This window comes from Puma concolor, chromosome D2 (genome assembly GCF_028749965.1).
Source record: "Puma concolor isolate L17-30 chromosome D2, mPumCon1.1.hap2, whole genome shotgun sequence".
NCBI classification, from domain to species: Eukaryota; Metazoa; Chordata; class Mammalia; order Carnivora; family Felidae; genus Puma; species Puma concolor.
Window position 1 is genome coordinate 55,703,640 of NC_141677.1, and position 14,342 is coordinate 55,717,981.

General features: G+C 47.8%; 1 protein-coding gene across 2 annotated transcripts in view; it reads right to left on the reverse strand.

The window, feature by feature from the left end:
* PDLIM1 (PDZ and LIM domain 1) overlaps positions 1–13,928 on the reverse strand; it is a 49,989-nt gene extending 36,061 nt beyond the window's left edge. The window contains exon 1 of one of the 2 annotated variants that reach the window (XM_086680429.1): positions 13,908–13,928. In XM_086680429.1, coding sequence (XP_086536555.1) covers positions 13,908–13,913 — 6 coding nt within the window. In that variant the 5' untranslated portion in view covers positions 13,914–13,928. Of the gene's footprint in view, positions 1–13,018; positions 13,233–13,907 lie in introns of those variants that run through there. The other variant, XM_025918432.2, reaches the window with a different exon arrangement.
* Positions 13,929–14,342: the final 414 nt, after the last annotated feature.

The window sequence follows — 14,342 nt, forward strand, 5'->3', positions numbered from 1 at the left end:
CCTTTCACATTCAATCTAGTGTTTGATGACCTCACCACCAACATATGACAATTTCACAAAGGGGCACCTGGGTGGCTCAGTCTGTTAAGCGTCTGACTTTGGCTCAGGTCAAGGTCTCACAGTACATGAGTTCGAGCCCCACGTCGGGCTCTGTGCTGACAGGTCAGAGCCTGGAGCCTGCTTCAGGTTCTGTGTCTCCCTTTCTCTCTCTGCCCCTCCCCTGCTTTCCCTCTGTCTCTGTCTCTCAAAAATTAATACACCCTAAAAAAAATTTAAAAAAGACAATTTCACAGATAAGGAAATTGAGATTCAGAGAAGCCATGAATGATTCAAGTTCTCACAGCTAAAGGCTTGAGCCTGAACTTGAAAGCACATCCCCTCATTCCAAATTCCATTCCCTTTCTGTTTACCAAGATGCCACAGGAGATGCGCCCAACCTAACTGCCAGAGCCAAAGAGAAACCCAGATTTAAGAAGACTCCTCTGCCTTAGCCTCCTGCACAAGGAACTGGTGTCACAAACTTCCGGGGAGTCTCCGCCCCAGGACAAGCATCTCTGCTGCTCTGTACTGGGCTGGGCCTGGTGACCCCACCCTAGTAAAATACCCAAATCAGAACATGGCACTGGGAGAAGACCCGTGTCTACAACCCTGGTTGGTCTCCATCCTGAATGATGAGCTCCCATCCTCCCGACACTGTTCATCATAATCGTAACAGCCAACAGTTCATACATGCTTCTTATGTGTCAGGCACAGTTTAAGTACCTGGCGAGGGTTAACCTATCAGTGTTCATGCCATGCTAGCAGGTAGCTGACTGGTATTACCTGCATCCTTACAGTTGAAGAAATGAAAGAACAGGGGTTAAAGCTATTTGCATGAGGCTACGCAGCTGGTGGGCTCCAGAGTCTATCCACTTAACCCCGTATCCCACACCGTCTATTCTAATTTCCTCCTGACCATCAAATTCCATTAGAACCAGCTCACAGTGGAGTCAGCTTCAACGCCTAACAAAGCAATCCTGTACACTCCTCCGAAGAAACAGACACATTAGCTCAAGAGACATCCTCAAAAACCCTCTATCAGCTTTCTTCCCCAGAGACCACACAACACCACTCTTGCTTCATGAGAACAAATAGGCTTAGGCACAACCATTTCCATTAATGAACAACCTGCCATTTTCTGCAGAATTCACTTAACGTCTGTCTCACCCGTCAGCCCCCAGGCAGACACTTGGCTCAGAGGTCAAGCCATACAACCACCCTACACTGCAAGGTCCTGATGCATCTTTAAAGCCTTGCTGCCAGACTCCTGAGCTCTTAAGGTTTTTGAGGAGTTTAATTTCATTTCTAAATGGTGCAGAATAGAACTGCGATGGAGCTCTCCCACTTTCTTCAATTTACATCTAAATAACTAAACACAGCTGTTACACAGAACCGAATGTTTTGCATACCCACTAGCCATAAGTGAAAAGATACCCTTGCTCCTCTGTGATAATGGCATGTTTCTATTTTATCCCTCCTCTGTTCCCGTCTTCTCTTTCTCGGTCATGCATTCACCAGCCATTCCTTAAGTACATTCTGAAAGAGAGTGTAGCTTGTTGATTAAGCTGTGGCTTCCAGGGGCGCCTGGGTGGCTCAGTCAGTTAAGCTTCAGCTCAGGTCATGATCTCATAATTCGTGAGTTCAAGCCCTGCATCGGGCTCTGTGCTGTCAGCACAGAGCCTGCTTCGGATCCTTTGTCTCCCTCTCTCTCTGCCCCTTTCCTGCTTGCATGCACATAAACACGTGCACACACACACACACACACACACACACACTCTCAAAAATAAGTAAACTTAAAAAAAAAAAAGATGTGGCTTCTGAAGTCAGACGGTCAGGGTTCAAGTCCTGTCTCTGTCACATGTAAGCTAAGTGTCCTTGGGCAGGATATTTCACCTCTTTTCATCTAGGAGACATGGGTGATAACAGTCCTGACACCAGAAGGCTGTTACAAGGATTACATGAAATCATTCAGGCTGAGCACACGGTCAAGCTCCAGAAATACAAGTTACTGTTTACAGATTCTGGGAACCACACAAGGCACTGGGATGCAGCTGTGAAAAAGATGGTGCGTACCATCAAGGAGTTCACAACCTCCTGAGGGAGACGGGCACGTACAACAGCCAGTGGATGGAATCGGGGAAGACTCCCAAGAGGAGGTATTGCTTAAAACTGTGTAAAGGCACTACAGGAGGCAGGAAAGAGCATGCAAGTTACAGGCACAGCATGTGGACTGGCAAAGGGAGAGAAAGGGGATGATGCTGGAGACGTAAACACGGACCAGGCTGTAAGAACCCTGCTGTTTTCTAAAAAGACTGTACTTTGACAAACAATGGAAAACTTGCCAATTTTTATATAGTGGTAAATTTCACACAAAACTCTACATTCTCAGCTCCTTGTGAGAAATCTGGCAATTCTGGACCTGAACAATCAGCACTGGCTGAGAAGCCTCTGCCCCCTTAGATCAGGCACGAGCTCTCCATTCGGCACAGCCTCCCCCCCGCCATGCTCTATCGCCCCCCACACAGAAACATGGTACCAGTTGCCACTTATCAGAAAACTCACAGCTCCATGGAGTGTGCACTAACAGACAGAAACCTCCAACCACTCTTGCAGCTACCTAATAGTTTTCTTACTACCTCACCCTCAAGTCAAAACTCATTTATGTTGCCTCCTGACCCCTCATGCAAATGTGTCTGTGTGATCACTGGCTTAGTTTTAAAGTTACGTAAAGCAAAATTAAATGTAAAATGCTTTATGGCTAGGATTATGAGACACCCTAGTTGGCTCAGGACACTAAGCTATTTTCCCAGCTTAATTATCAAAAGCACTCCATTTCACTTTTAGCAGTGTTCCAGTCTGGATGACAAACTGAATTATTACCCTTTTGACAGAGAGAGTGATTTTAACTAAATAGTCACTAAATAGTTTAAACAGTTCTGATGCAGAGCTTTTTTTCCCTAAGGAAAAAAATTATTTCTATTCAGAAGGTTCTTTCACCTGTGGACAGGAATATAGGGCAATTTCCTGAATGTTCACAGAACACGGTTAACCTTGCCCCTTGGAACTGGTATCTACACCTCAGGCCAGAAATGGAGCCATGTTACCAAGAACTCAGGAAAACTCTGATATTTGCAAGGATGATGCAATTGTTCCCAGGCAGGCCAGTCATCAGATCCCCTAGGGAATCTATACATTTTGTAAAGCTTCCCAGAAAATGTTGATGCTCATCAAGTTTGGAAACATGGGTTTAATTACCCCTTCCCCTAAAGCTCTCTCCCTGAAGTTACAAGGTAAGCAAAAAATACTCAGACCCTAAAATCTTCCTCCAGAAACAACCTCAAGGGCTTACACTCCTATTGAGATACACAAAAGGCCCTTGAAAGAAACATCCATGAGAAGAGTATTTCTCTATCTCTTACTGAAACAGAATAAATATAAATATATACATACCGTGATACACACACACACACACACACACGATACATATATGTGCACCACATGCATACATACGTATAGGGGTGCCTGGCTGGCTCAGTCAGTATAGTGTGTGATTCTTGATCTCGGGGTTTTGAGTTCGAGCCCCATGTTGGGTGTAGAGATTATTTAGAAATAAAATCTTTAAATGGGGTGCCTGGGTGGCTCAGTCGGTTAAGTGTCCAACTTCAGCTCAGGACATGATCTTGCCATCCGTGAGTTCGGGCCCCACGTCGGGCTCTGTGCTGACCAGCTCAGACCCTGGAGCCTGCTTCAGATTCTGTGTCTCCCTCTCTCTCTGCCCCTCCCCCACTCACACTCTGCCTCTCAAAAATGAATGTTAAAAAAATTTTTTTGAAGATAAAATCTTTATATACACACACACACACGTGTGTATATATGCATGTGTGTGTGTGTGTATTGCTTCCATCATGCTGGTCAACACCCTTGAAGGTGATATGCAAACTTCATTTTGTAGAAGTAATTTCATTCCAGATGCTGAATCACTCAACATGGTTGCTATTTTGCCTTGGCCAGAACCCTTACAGTGTGATATGCAATTAGAGAAACCATCTGATTTAAAGGTCTGGCACATCTCTTTCCTCTTCTATGGTCCAATTTTATTTTAAACCGTATGATGTGTGTTATGTTGAAATATTGTAAATGTGTGTTGTAAATTACCTTAAATTCTTCTTATGAGTAGGTGAGATAGCATAAATGATATAATTCAGCATTATATAAAAGAAGACTGGAATAAGGAAATTTGGAATTCAAGTTCAGTCTCAGTGCCATGTATCGTTAGGGTCAACCTCCACGGATTTAATGGCTGTATCAAAGTAGGGTATAAATTTAAAAGATTCTGAGGTGGGCAACAGAACAGCACCCAAACCTGCAGTATGCCATTTATTTATTTATTTGTTTGTTTGTTTGTTTTTGAGAGACAGAGAGAATATGCATGAGCAGGGGAGGGGCAGAGAGAAAGGGGGACAGAGCATCCGAAGTGGGCTCTGTGCTGACAGCAGAAGCCTGATTTGAACTCACAAACCGTGAGATCATGACTTGAGTCGAAGTTGGATGCTTAACCGACTGAACCACCCAGGCTTCCCTGCAGTATGCCATTTAGATGTGGAATTTGAACTCTCAAGTCATACTTTTAACTCAATTTCTTTGTGGGCCCAGGTATGGCCCACACTTTGAAGCTACATTATAGTCACAGAAGCTGTATGAGCTTATACAGGTTCCCCTGAAAATCCTCAAGAAAGTTTCAAAATGTTACACTGTAACCATTTTCTCAACAAAATGAGGCAACAGAGTAGGGTTTGGGTGCTTGTAGATGAGTTGTGCCTTAATTCAGCTTCACTTCATGGTTAGTGTGAAGGAAGCTATTACACTGAGGAAGGACAACTCAGAGACTGCTCTCCTAGACTGAAAGACCAAACACTATTTCTTACGTAGGAATAAAATTAAAAAGGAGTTAAAAAAAAATAGAACACCCTAATTTATCAAGAAATCACCGAATCTCACAAACAAGCCTTTATGAACCCCATGTCTTTCTAAATCGCTCCAATAATTACCATCCATAACCCAAAGCCCAACCATCGACTAACCACATGACCTTGGGCAAGGTGCTCTCTATAGCTCAGCTTCTTTACTTATCAAATGGAATTTATAATAGCAGCAACCTCATTAGTTTGTTGGGAGGATTAAATGACATTACGGGTGTCAAAAGTTTAGAACAATGTCTGGCCTATAATAAGCACTCAATGCACAGATCACCCCTGGTATTTATGTAACAGCACTGCGTCCTGATGCCTTCTAGGCGTTCACTATGGTGCTGGCCTCTCTATACACATCACCTTAATCCCCACCACAGTCTTTTGAAGACAAATACTATCATCCATACCTTACAAGTGAAGACACTGAAGTTTCAGGGGCTATCCCTGCCCAAGGACACAGAGCTAGTAAGTGAACAAGACAGAGTTTGAGCCCAGAGCAGGCTGATTCTGAGACTACATTTCACCATGACATCAAGATGTCTTTAACTTTTGATTTGATGCAGTAAAAATAAGGCAGAAGGTACAAAGCAATGATGTCTACATGACATGTAAATTACTATGACATGGCACATTGATGTTAAAAATGTTACACGAATAGAGAAAAGTCTGAAAAGTTTTGCAGCAAACTGTCAAGAGTTTATTTACCTCTGGGAAGCAGGACTGGGGAAGGGTGTGGGGAGGGGTCTTAACCTTATGCATTCCACATTTTTACGTTATTTAATTTTTTTTATAACAAGCATGAAAGTTTTTTATTTTTAATGTTTATTTATTCTTGAGGGAGAGAGACACAGAGTGTGAGTGGGGGAGGGGCTGAGAGACAGGGAGACACAGACTCCGAAGCAGGATCCAGGCTCAGAGCTGTCGGCACAGAGCCCGATGTGGGGCTTGAACTCACGAGCCACGAGATCATGACCTGAGCTGAAGTCAGACGCTTAACCAACTGAGCCACCCAGATGCCCCAAGCATGAAAGTTTTTATAGAAACTTTTAATTGAAGTGTAACGCACATATAGAAGAGTGCACAAATCATAAACACACAGCTGGATAGAGTCTCACAGAGAGGGCACCCACGAACCAGCACTAGGTAAAGAAACAGAACTGTACTTCTGAAGGCCCCTCCTACCGCCTTCCCATTGCTAACCTGACCCTGACTCCTAACACCATGGATTAATTTTGCCTAATTTTACATAACTGAAATCACATAGTATTTTCCCTTTTACATGTTTCCTTCATGTCATTGTGCAGAGTTGCAATTCGTGCAACTGCCGGTGGTGTTTAATGTCCTCTAACTCTACTACTAGTTGTTTATCCATCCTATTGTTGTTAGACACTGGAATTATTCAAGTTTGGGGCTACCGTGAATAGTGCTGCTTTGAAAACTCTTGACGTGTCTTGCTGCCCATATGGACACGATTCTATGGAGTATTTAACTATCAGAATTGTTGGTCATAGGGTATGGGTATGGGTTCAGCTTCAGAAGCATGAGTATTTTTTACAATTCATTTAAAAAAGAAATGGAGGGGCGCCTGGGTGGCGCAGTCGGTTAAGCGTCCGACTTCAGCCAGGTCACGATCTCACCGTCTGTGAGTTTGAGCCCCGCGTCGGGCTCTGGGCTGATGGCTCAGAGCCTGGAGCCTGTTTCCGATTCTGTGTCTCCCTCTCTCTCTGCCCCTCCCCCGTTCATGCTCTGTCTCTCTCTGTCCCAAAAATAAATAAACGTTGAAAAAAAAAAAATTTTAAAAAGAAATGGATGTTGGGGCGCCTGGGTGGCTCAGTCGGTTGAGCAACCGACTTTGGCTCAGGTCATGATCTCGCATTCGTGGGTCCAAGCCCCGCATCGGGCTCTGTGCTCAGGGCCTGGAGCCTGCTTTGGATTCTGTGTCTCCCTCCCTCTCTGCTCCTCCCCCACTCAAGCTCTGTCTCTGTCTCTCAAAAATAAATCAAAACATTAAAAAAATTAAAAAAAAAAAGAAATGGATGTAAAACGTTGTGGCCGTATCTGAATTTAATCTATCCATGTGCATTTCAGACATCTTTATCTTCTGTAGGTCATACCTGTGTCCTTATGGTCTCACGTGGTAATATGAGTAGTCCAATCTATAAAAACTGGGCTCTCAGTCCTTGGTCAAGAACCCGGGCTCCTTCAAGACCACAGTGTTCTTCAGGAAATCATTTCAAAGGTTTATGGAATTTGCCCAGAAGGCAGTGTACCACGTACGTGAAAGCACACCGCAGGCCTCAATTACGGAGGAGCATTCCAGTTCGCCCACGATGAGGCTAACGACAGCGACAATCACACAGGGTGCGAAGTGCCATACAGAAATAACCTTTTTCTCCCTTAGGCTTTCATGGGTATGTTTCATTTTGGCCTTGGCTTGGCTGCCACTTTCCAGGCCCATGAGTGGCTGAGCAACGTGGATCTGTTTATCCCTAGTCATCTTCATTTGACACAAAAACTCCCCCAAATCCCCTCCTACCCACCCTGGCAGGCTTCTCTCTAATCCTTCAAATCCTCTGTGCTTCTGTTCTCCACTGGCCACGTGGTCATGGAATCCCACAGCTGGACTGTCAATTCTCGCAGGTGGGGCCATGGCTTCTGGCTTTTCCGGGGATTAGGGAGGGGAAGTGCTGGTCTCTGGGATGCTCTGAGCTCCAGAAGCACCTGGGCTAAGGCCACAAAACAGCTAAGGTCACCACAGCCAACTCTCACGGGTATGATAGGCTCTGGGGTGAGGAGCCCAGGAGGGTCCTCCCTACCCCTTACATTGTACCTGTACCACCATTAGCACTTCTTGGAGCTGAGTTATGTGCCAAGATTCCCACCAATGAAATATTGACAGGGATCATCTAGAGGCAGAACACAAAGCTAGCCTGGGAGCCAGTCTGCCTCGTTTCAAATCCCAGCTTTGCAATTTACTGCCGGAGCGTCCTGTGTCTCTGTGTCATGGGTTGTGGGGAACACAGAAGATAATGCAAGTGCACACCTAGCACAGAGTGGGCATTCAAGAAACGTTAGCCGCTGTTAAAATGATTATTATGAGATAGAGACTAAGGGTGTGGGCTTTGAAGCCAGACCAATCTCATGATTAACACAACAGTCATCTGAACACAGATAATGACGGATGAATAACACAACACAGAATCCTCTGAAAACACTTCTGAATTCAGAATACATTTTCTTAATCAACTCACAGTCGAAGGTACAACCAATACCATATTGCCTAAAGCTGAAACATTTCTTAACAGCGAAGAAGTAGGCCCTCGTGTTCAAAGGGTACAAAACCAGTGGGTTTGCTGGTTTGTTATTTTATCTTTATGGATAACTGAACCACAGAGAAGGTGAACAATGTGCCCAGGGTCACCCAGTGTGGTGCTCAGGACTGGAGAGGAGCTCAGCCTGAGTCTCCGCCCTGGACATGTTACCAGGTACCATACAGACGTTCTGGCAGTTTTCCCCAGGCTTTCCTGAGACACACTGGAAGTCAAATCATCCTCTAAAAATTGATTTTCTGACATAGCCACCTTTGCTCATTTTTAACCAATTTCTACCCTCTTCTTTACAAGGAAGCAGTTCAGTCAATGTAAAATTGTGTAAATTCAAACAAATTACCTAAAGCAAAGCTCTCTGTGGAACAATGGGGTGGCATCCTCGGGAAGGAGCTGCCAGTCCCTGCTCTCTGCACAAAAGCAACTGCTTGGTGCTCTTCCCAGTCCTGATGAGCCAAGGAGAGTGTGACCTCAGCGGTTAGGTGATAATCTCCTCTTGGTCCTTTGCTGCGCTACAATACCTGAACGTCATTCTTCTCCCCCTCTCCTCTTTAAAGACAAATCCTGGCATGCAGAAGGTTGGGCAAGGGCAGAGTATTTGATCAGAAGGTCCCAACACTGCTTGGTGAATTTCCTGCCAGTAGGCTCAAGCATTCGCTTAAGTGCTATTCCAGGGGCACCTGGCGGGCTCAGTCAGAGCATGTGACTGACTCTTGACCTCAGGGTTGTCAATCTGAGTCCCACCCTGGGCGTAGAGATTACTTAAAAAAAAAAAAAATTATTGAAAGCACTTAAATGCTTTTCCCTTTGACCCTCTTCCTCCTCTCTCCTTCGATCAACCATGGTCAGCTGGAGCAGCTAATATTTCCCAGGTGAGGAGGGGTGCGGGGCAAGGGCTATTAAAATATAGTAAGCCTTTATGGACACTTCTTGCCTTTCACAATTTGACAGGCCCTGCTCTTTCGACCCTTAGGACATGATGCAAATCTACTTCAGTCTGAAAAGAACACTCCTAAAAATCAGAAAAGACCCTCTGGCTACCAAGTTATCCATCATTGAGCTTCCTTTAGGACACCCAAGCAAAGGGTACAGCATTCCCCATAAAACCACACTGCTCTTACTTAGCAAAGGCTTACTCAAGAGGCAAATAACAGCTCCTCCCACCAAGAGCACCCCCTTATCTCTGGCCCCACCCTTTCCTGTCTTTTGTCAGTTGCTGGGACAGAAAAACAGTCAACATAAATTGGGCAGCAATTTCGGTCTGGGTGTGGATTCTCTGAAGGCTTCCCTTGAAAGCAACTAGAGGAAATAAGATATTGATATGGGGCGGGGAGGGGGGGGGGGGGGGAACCTTAAGGAGAGACAACTGTAGATTTGGAGCAGGAAGTGACAGAGAAAAAAATCTCAGAGGACAGAGGCAAATATGTGGCTAGATCATCACGGAGTCCACAGTAGGGGCCTTGGGGTAGAAACTGGGAAGAGGAAGCAAGTTGGTTCATGCCCATTTAAAGTTGAAAACCTGGATTGAAATTTTAAGTTTATCACAATAATAGAAATAAACAATGAGGAGTAAAAGAACTACACACACAATGTGTTCTGTATGATTCCACTCAGAAACAGGTAAACTTAAGCTATGGTGTTCAGGAAACATATTTAGGTGGTAAAACTATAAAGAAAAAAACAAGGACGGGGCGCCTGGGTGGCGCAGTCGGTTAAGCGTCCGACTTCAGCCAGGTCACGATCTCGCAGTCCGTGAGTTCGAGCCCCGCGTCAGGCTCTGGGCTGATGGCTCAGAGCCTGGAGCCTGTTTCCGATTCTGTGTCTCCCTCTCTCTCTGCCCCTCCCCCGTTCATGCTTTGTCTCTCTCTGTCCCAAAAATAAATAAACGCTGAAAAAAAAAATTAAAAAAAGAAAAGAAAAAAACAAGGAGGTGATTACCATATGTCAAGATAGGATTATGTCTGGTGCACTTCTGGAGCGCAGGCAATGTTCTAGTTCTTGTCCTGAGTGGGGGACTACACAGGTATTTACTTTATAATTGTTTCCAATGCATTTATATTTTATGACTTTTTTTTAATTACAAAAAAGAATAAGAACCCCTTTCAAGCATGCAAGATTACAGTTATATCCGGAAGCTTTAGTAGCTTCACAAAAGACTGGAGCCAATACCAGAATAATTCACGCCACAGAAAGCAAACGCATTTATTCAAATGAAAGGTGCTCCTCTCCTGGCCTAATTTTATGGTTTGCTTTGGCGTGGAGACTCAAAGTCTATGTGTATAAAACCATACCAGCAAAGTGTGTCTGCCCCAGATGATAAATGTAGTGCACCTGCCAGCCAGAAGGCGTGTGGCTCTGTCAGTGCTTACACCTCCCCTCTCCTGTTCCCTGAGCACTCTCACGCTCCTCAACAGGCAGCCGACGGTTGGGGTTACCCCCATCTCAGAGACAAAAATGTAAGAAGGCTCACCGCCAGGTACAACTCAAGTAAGAAGTAGAAACCAGACCACCATAAGATCTCAGACGACCACCTCAGGGCCCCTTGAGGACGACTTTCTCATCCCCAGGAGGTGAGGAGACACATCTTTTATCCCACGTAGAAATAATGACACGAAGAAACAACTGTATAACGGAGAGCATGAGAACGTCCCCTCTTCTGCGTCACTGTCACTTGTCAAAGCCACTGCCAAGGGCATTATAAAGATTAGCTTCCCTCACTAGACCACGGACACCTTGAAAGTGGAGCTGTGTCCTCTCATAGCTGGGACCCCAAGGCTTTGCACAGTATAAGCTCGTTAAACATAAACGAGCTCATAAACAAATGAATAAATATATGAAGGTACAAACCCATGAATTTAGTGTTGTGGTTTCCATGCCACATAGTCATTCCTGCACAGTGCCACTTGCACTTTTTTAAAGCAGTTAAAATGACAGGAAGTAACTGCCCTTTTAACAGATTGGCAATATAGCCTCCACTTCTTAAAAAAAGGTTTCATGCCATATATAAATTCAGAAGTGGAAAGGGCTGACAGGTTAATTATAGACACAAAGGGCAAGGACAAATGGACTATGAGGTAAGCGAGTCTAAATGTGCCTTCCCAGGACAAGCATTTATTAATAAGCCTGCAAACACTGGGTACAGTCAGGTTCAGCTCTGTGCCAGGCTTGGGGGCAGGGGTCTAGATTAGGAGAAGGCACAGTTTCTACACTTGAGGAATTTGGCTGGTATCTGAGAAGACAGCATGTACCTGTAAGAATAATAAAAGAAGTCCCCTCAGGATAGCAGGTGGAACAAAGGGGGAACAGGGCCTAAGATCTGAGTCACCTGCCCCTTTAGGGGACGGGATAGTCAGAGAAGACCTCACTGGGCTAGACCTACCTGGAAGGAAATATGGACGGGACAGTGATTGGCAGAGAATCCAAGAAGAGGCCCCCCAATTCTTTGCCTCCGGCACCCCCCACCATATTCCTTCAGCCGCTGGAGGCAGGGATTTAAGTAAAAACAAAACACCCACAGGGATCTTCCCTTCCCTCTCCATCCTCCCACAAAGAACAAAGAGATGTTCAGATGACTGGGGAGGCAAATTTAGGGTCAGCTTCAGCAAGCAGATGGCCCCCAAAATGGAATACCAGGCCTCTAGGCAGGGTGTTAACACCAGGGAATGCTTTTTGCTCCCCTTTGTCATTTATTGGAAAATATTTATTGGCTGCCTTTTAGATGCAGGCAGTGAATAGGGCAACTCCCACTGGGACATTACAGTTAGTCCAGACTAGAAGACCTAAGCCTGGGCCTCCAAACCCTGAGTCTGAGTCTCCCGGGGGTTTCTGCTTTATTCCAGGGTAATGGGCCTGGTGGTCTCCCATTACACCTGGGCCTTCCCAAAGAAAGGCCCCTCTAAGAAGCTTTCAAGCAGCATTCCCCCTCCACGCAAAGTAAAAACTCCTCCCCACCCAGTATCCCTGGGCAAAAGTGGCTGTTCGGTTGATAACCTGGGAACGGCAGGAAGAAATAAGGCATGGCCATCTCCCGCAGGAGGAGGGGAATGTCCAAGAGGGTTTATCTGGGCTTGCTTGTTTCCAAAATCCGGTACTTTCTCCAAAAGGTAGGAACGAGGTGAGACCTGGCCACGGAGTTAAGTCCAAAGAGTGGAAAACTAGTTGTTTCAGAAATTCATCACACCTGCCCCGGGTAAACTTCCCACCTACTCCACCTCACTTCCAGGTCTTTCCAGCTGCTTCCAATCTACTTTCAGCCACTCGGGCGACTTGTGAAGAACTGGGACGGGATACCTGCCAGCGTGCGGTAGCTGCGGGGACTCTCACGCCCTCGCGCGTGGACAAGGCGCGCCCACACGCCGGGCCGCGCTTCGGTGGCGAAAGAACGAAAACTGCCCCCTCTCTGGCGCGCGCTGACACCGGCAGTGCGCGCCCGGCCGCCGCCCGTTCGCCTCGCCCGGGAGCGCAGCGGCGGGGAAGGGGCGGAGGCCCCAGGCGCACGGGGAGCGCTTGGCGCGAGGCGCACCTGGATGCGACCCGCCGTGCTAGCTCGGGCCCGGGCTCCCTAACATTGGTCTCCAGGCAGCGCGACCGCGGGACCCCGGACCCCCTCCCCCAGATCCCCTCCGGGTCCGCCGCTCCCCAGCTCGGTGCTCCCCGCTCCCTGAGCGTCCCGAGCGCTCTTACCCGGGAAATGGTCAGGGGTTGCTCGAAGTCCTTGCCCCCCACGAGGCGGAAGCCCCATGGTCCCGGGCCCTGGAGGACTATCTGCTGGCTGGTCATGGCGGGGCGACCCGAGGGCACAGACGGTGCAGGACGCGGTGCACTGGGCTCCTGGCAGCTGTCGGAGAAAGAGCGCGCTGCGCGGGCCCCGGGAGCCTGGGGCGGGCGTGAGGAGGGAGGGCGCGGGGGTGGGGGCGCGCGGGGGCGGGGACGGCTCCGCCCCGGCGCCCCGCCCCGCCCGGCCCGCGGCCTCTCCCCGCCCAGCGCGCCCGCCCGGGGAGCCCGGAGGCGGGTCGGGGGGTCCGGGTTCTCCGCAGCCCCGCCCCAGCAGAGTCTCCCGCCCGCCCCTCTCTCCCCCGCGCAGGCCGCCGCCGCTCCCAGCCCCGCCGGGGGTGCTAGGTGCGAGCCAAGCAGGTTCCGACACACACACACACCGCGCCGGAGACAAAGCCGGGCTCGGCGCTTTCGAAAATGAGTTTGGAAGTGCTGTGCTAACTCAGCCCTCAGAGGTCCACTGCATTTTCACGTTTGCTTCTCGTGAATGCTAATGATGTTTAAAAGGTGCTTTCGAATGATCTCATGGGATGCGCTGGGGCATTCAGGGCGTTTAACCCCATTTTACAGATGAACTAAGTGAGCCGGCCTGAAGTTAGAAGGCTCGCCTGAGGCCACACCGCTGGTCAGTGATGCAACCGGAACCCCGCCCGGGCTCCCCGTGCTGCAGAAGCTCACACTGGAACTTTCCTAATGCTAATGAGACCATCGCACGATGTTGTGACTGGACTTCACAACTTTCCTAGAAACCTTTCCTCCAGACGGGAGTTCAGAGTTCGAGTTCGCCGTAGGTTCTGACCTTCATTTCAGACGTCAAGTCCGGGGTGGGCCAAGGGCTTAGCGCGTGGAGAGAGCCCTAAGTTGAGGACAAAAACTTGAGTTCCCAGCCTGCTACCTGCCTTGTAACTGGGCTCCCTGCCACCCTGGCCTTTCAGTGCATTCTCCACGCCAGACCAGACCAGGTTCCCCGCTGTCCGCTGGGTCTGCACTCCAAGTAAGGCTGAAGTCCAAACGCTTATCAGGCCACCCACAGAATAACCCAACTCCCTGTCTGACCTCATATCCTCCTACTGTCCCCCCACCCCTACCCCACACTGGCCCTGCTCCTGCCTCAGGGCCTCACAGCAGGGCCTCTGTCTAGAATTCTCTTCTCCAGCCATCCATGGCCTTCTCTTTGTTCAGATGTCATCATACAGGCCATTGCTGAGTGCACTCAATTTCAAACCCTCTCTCC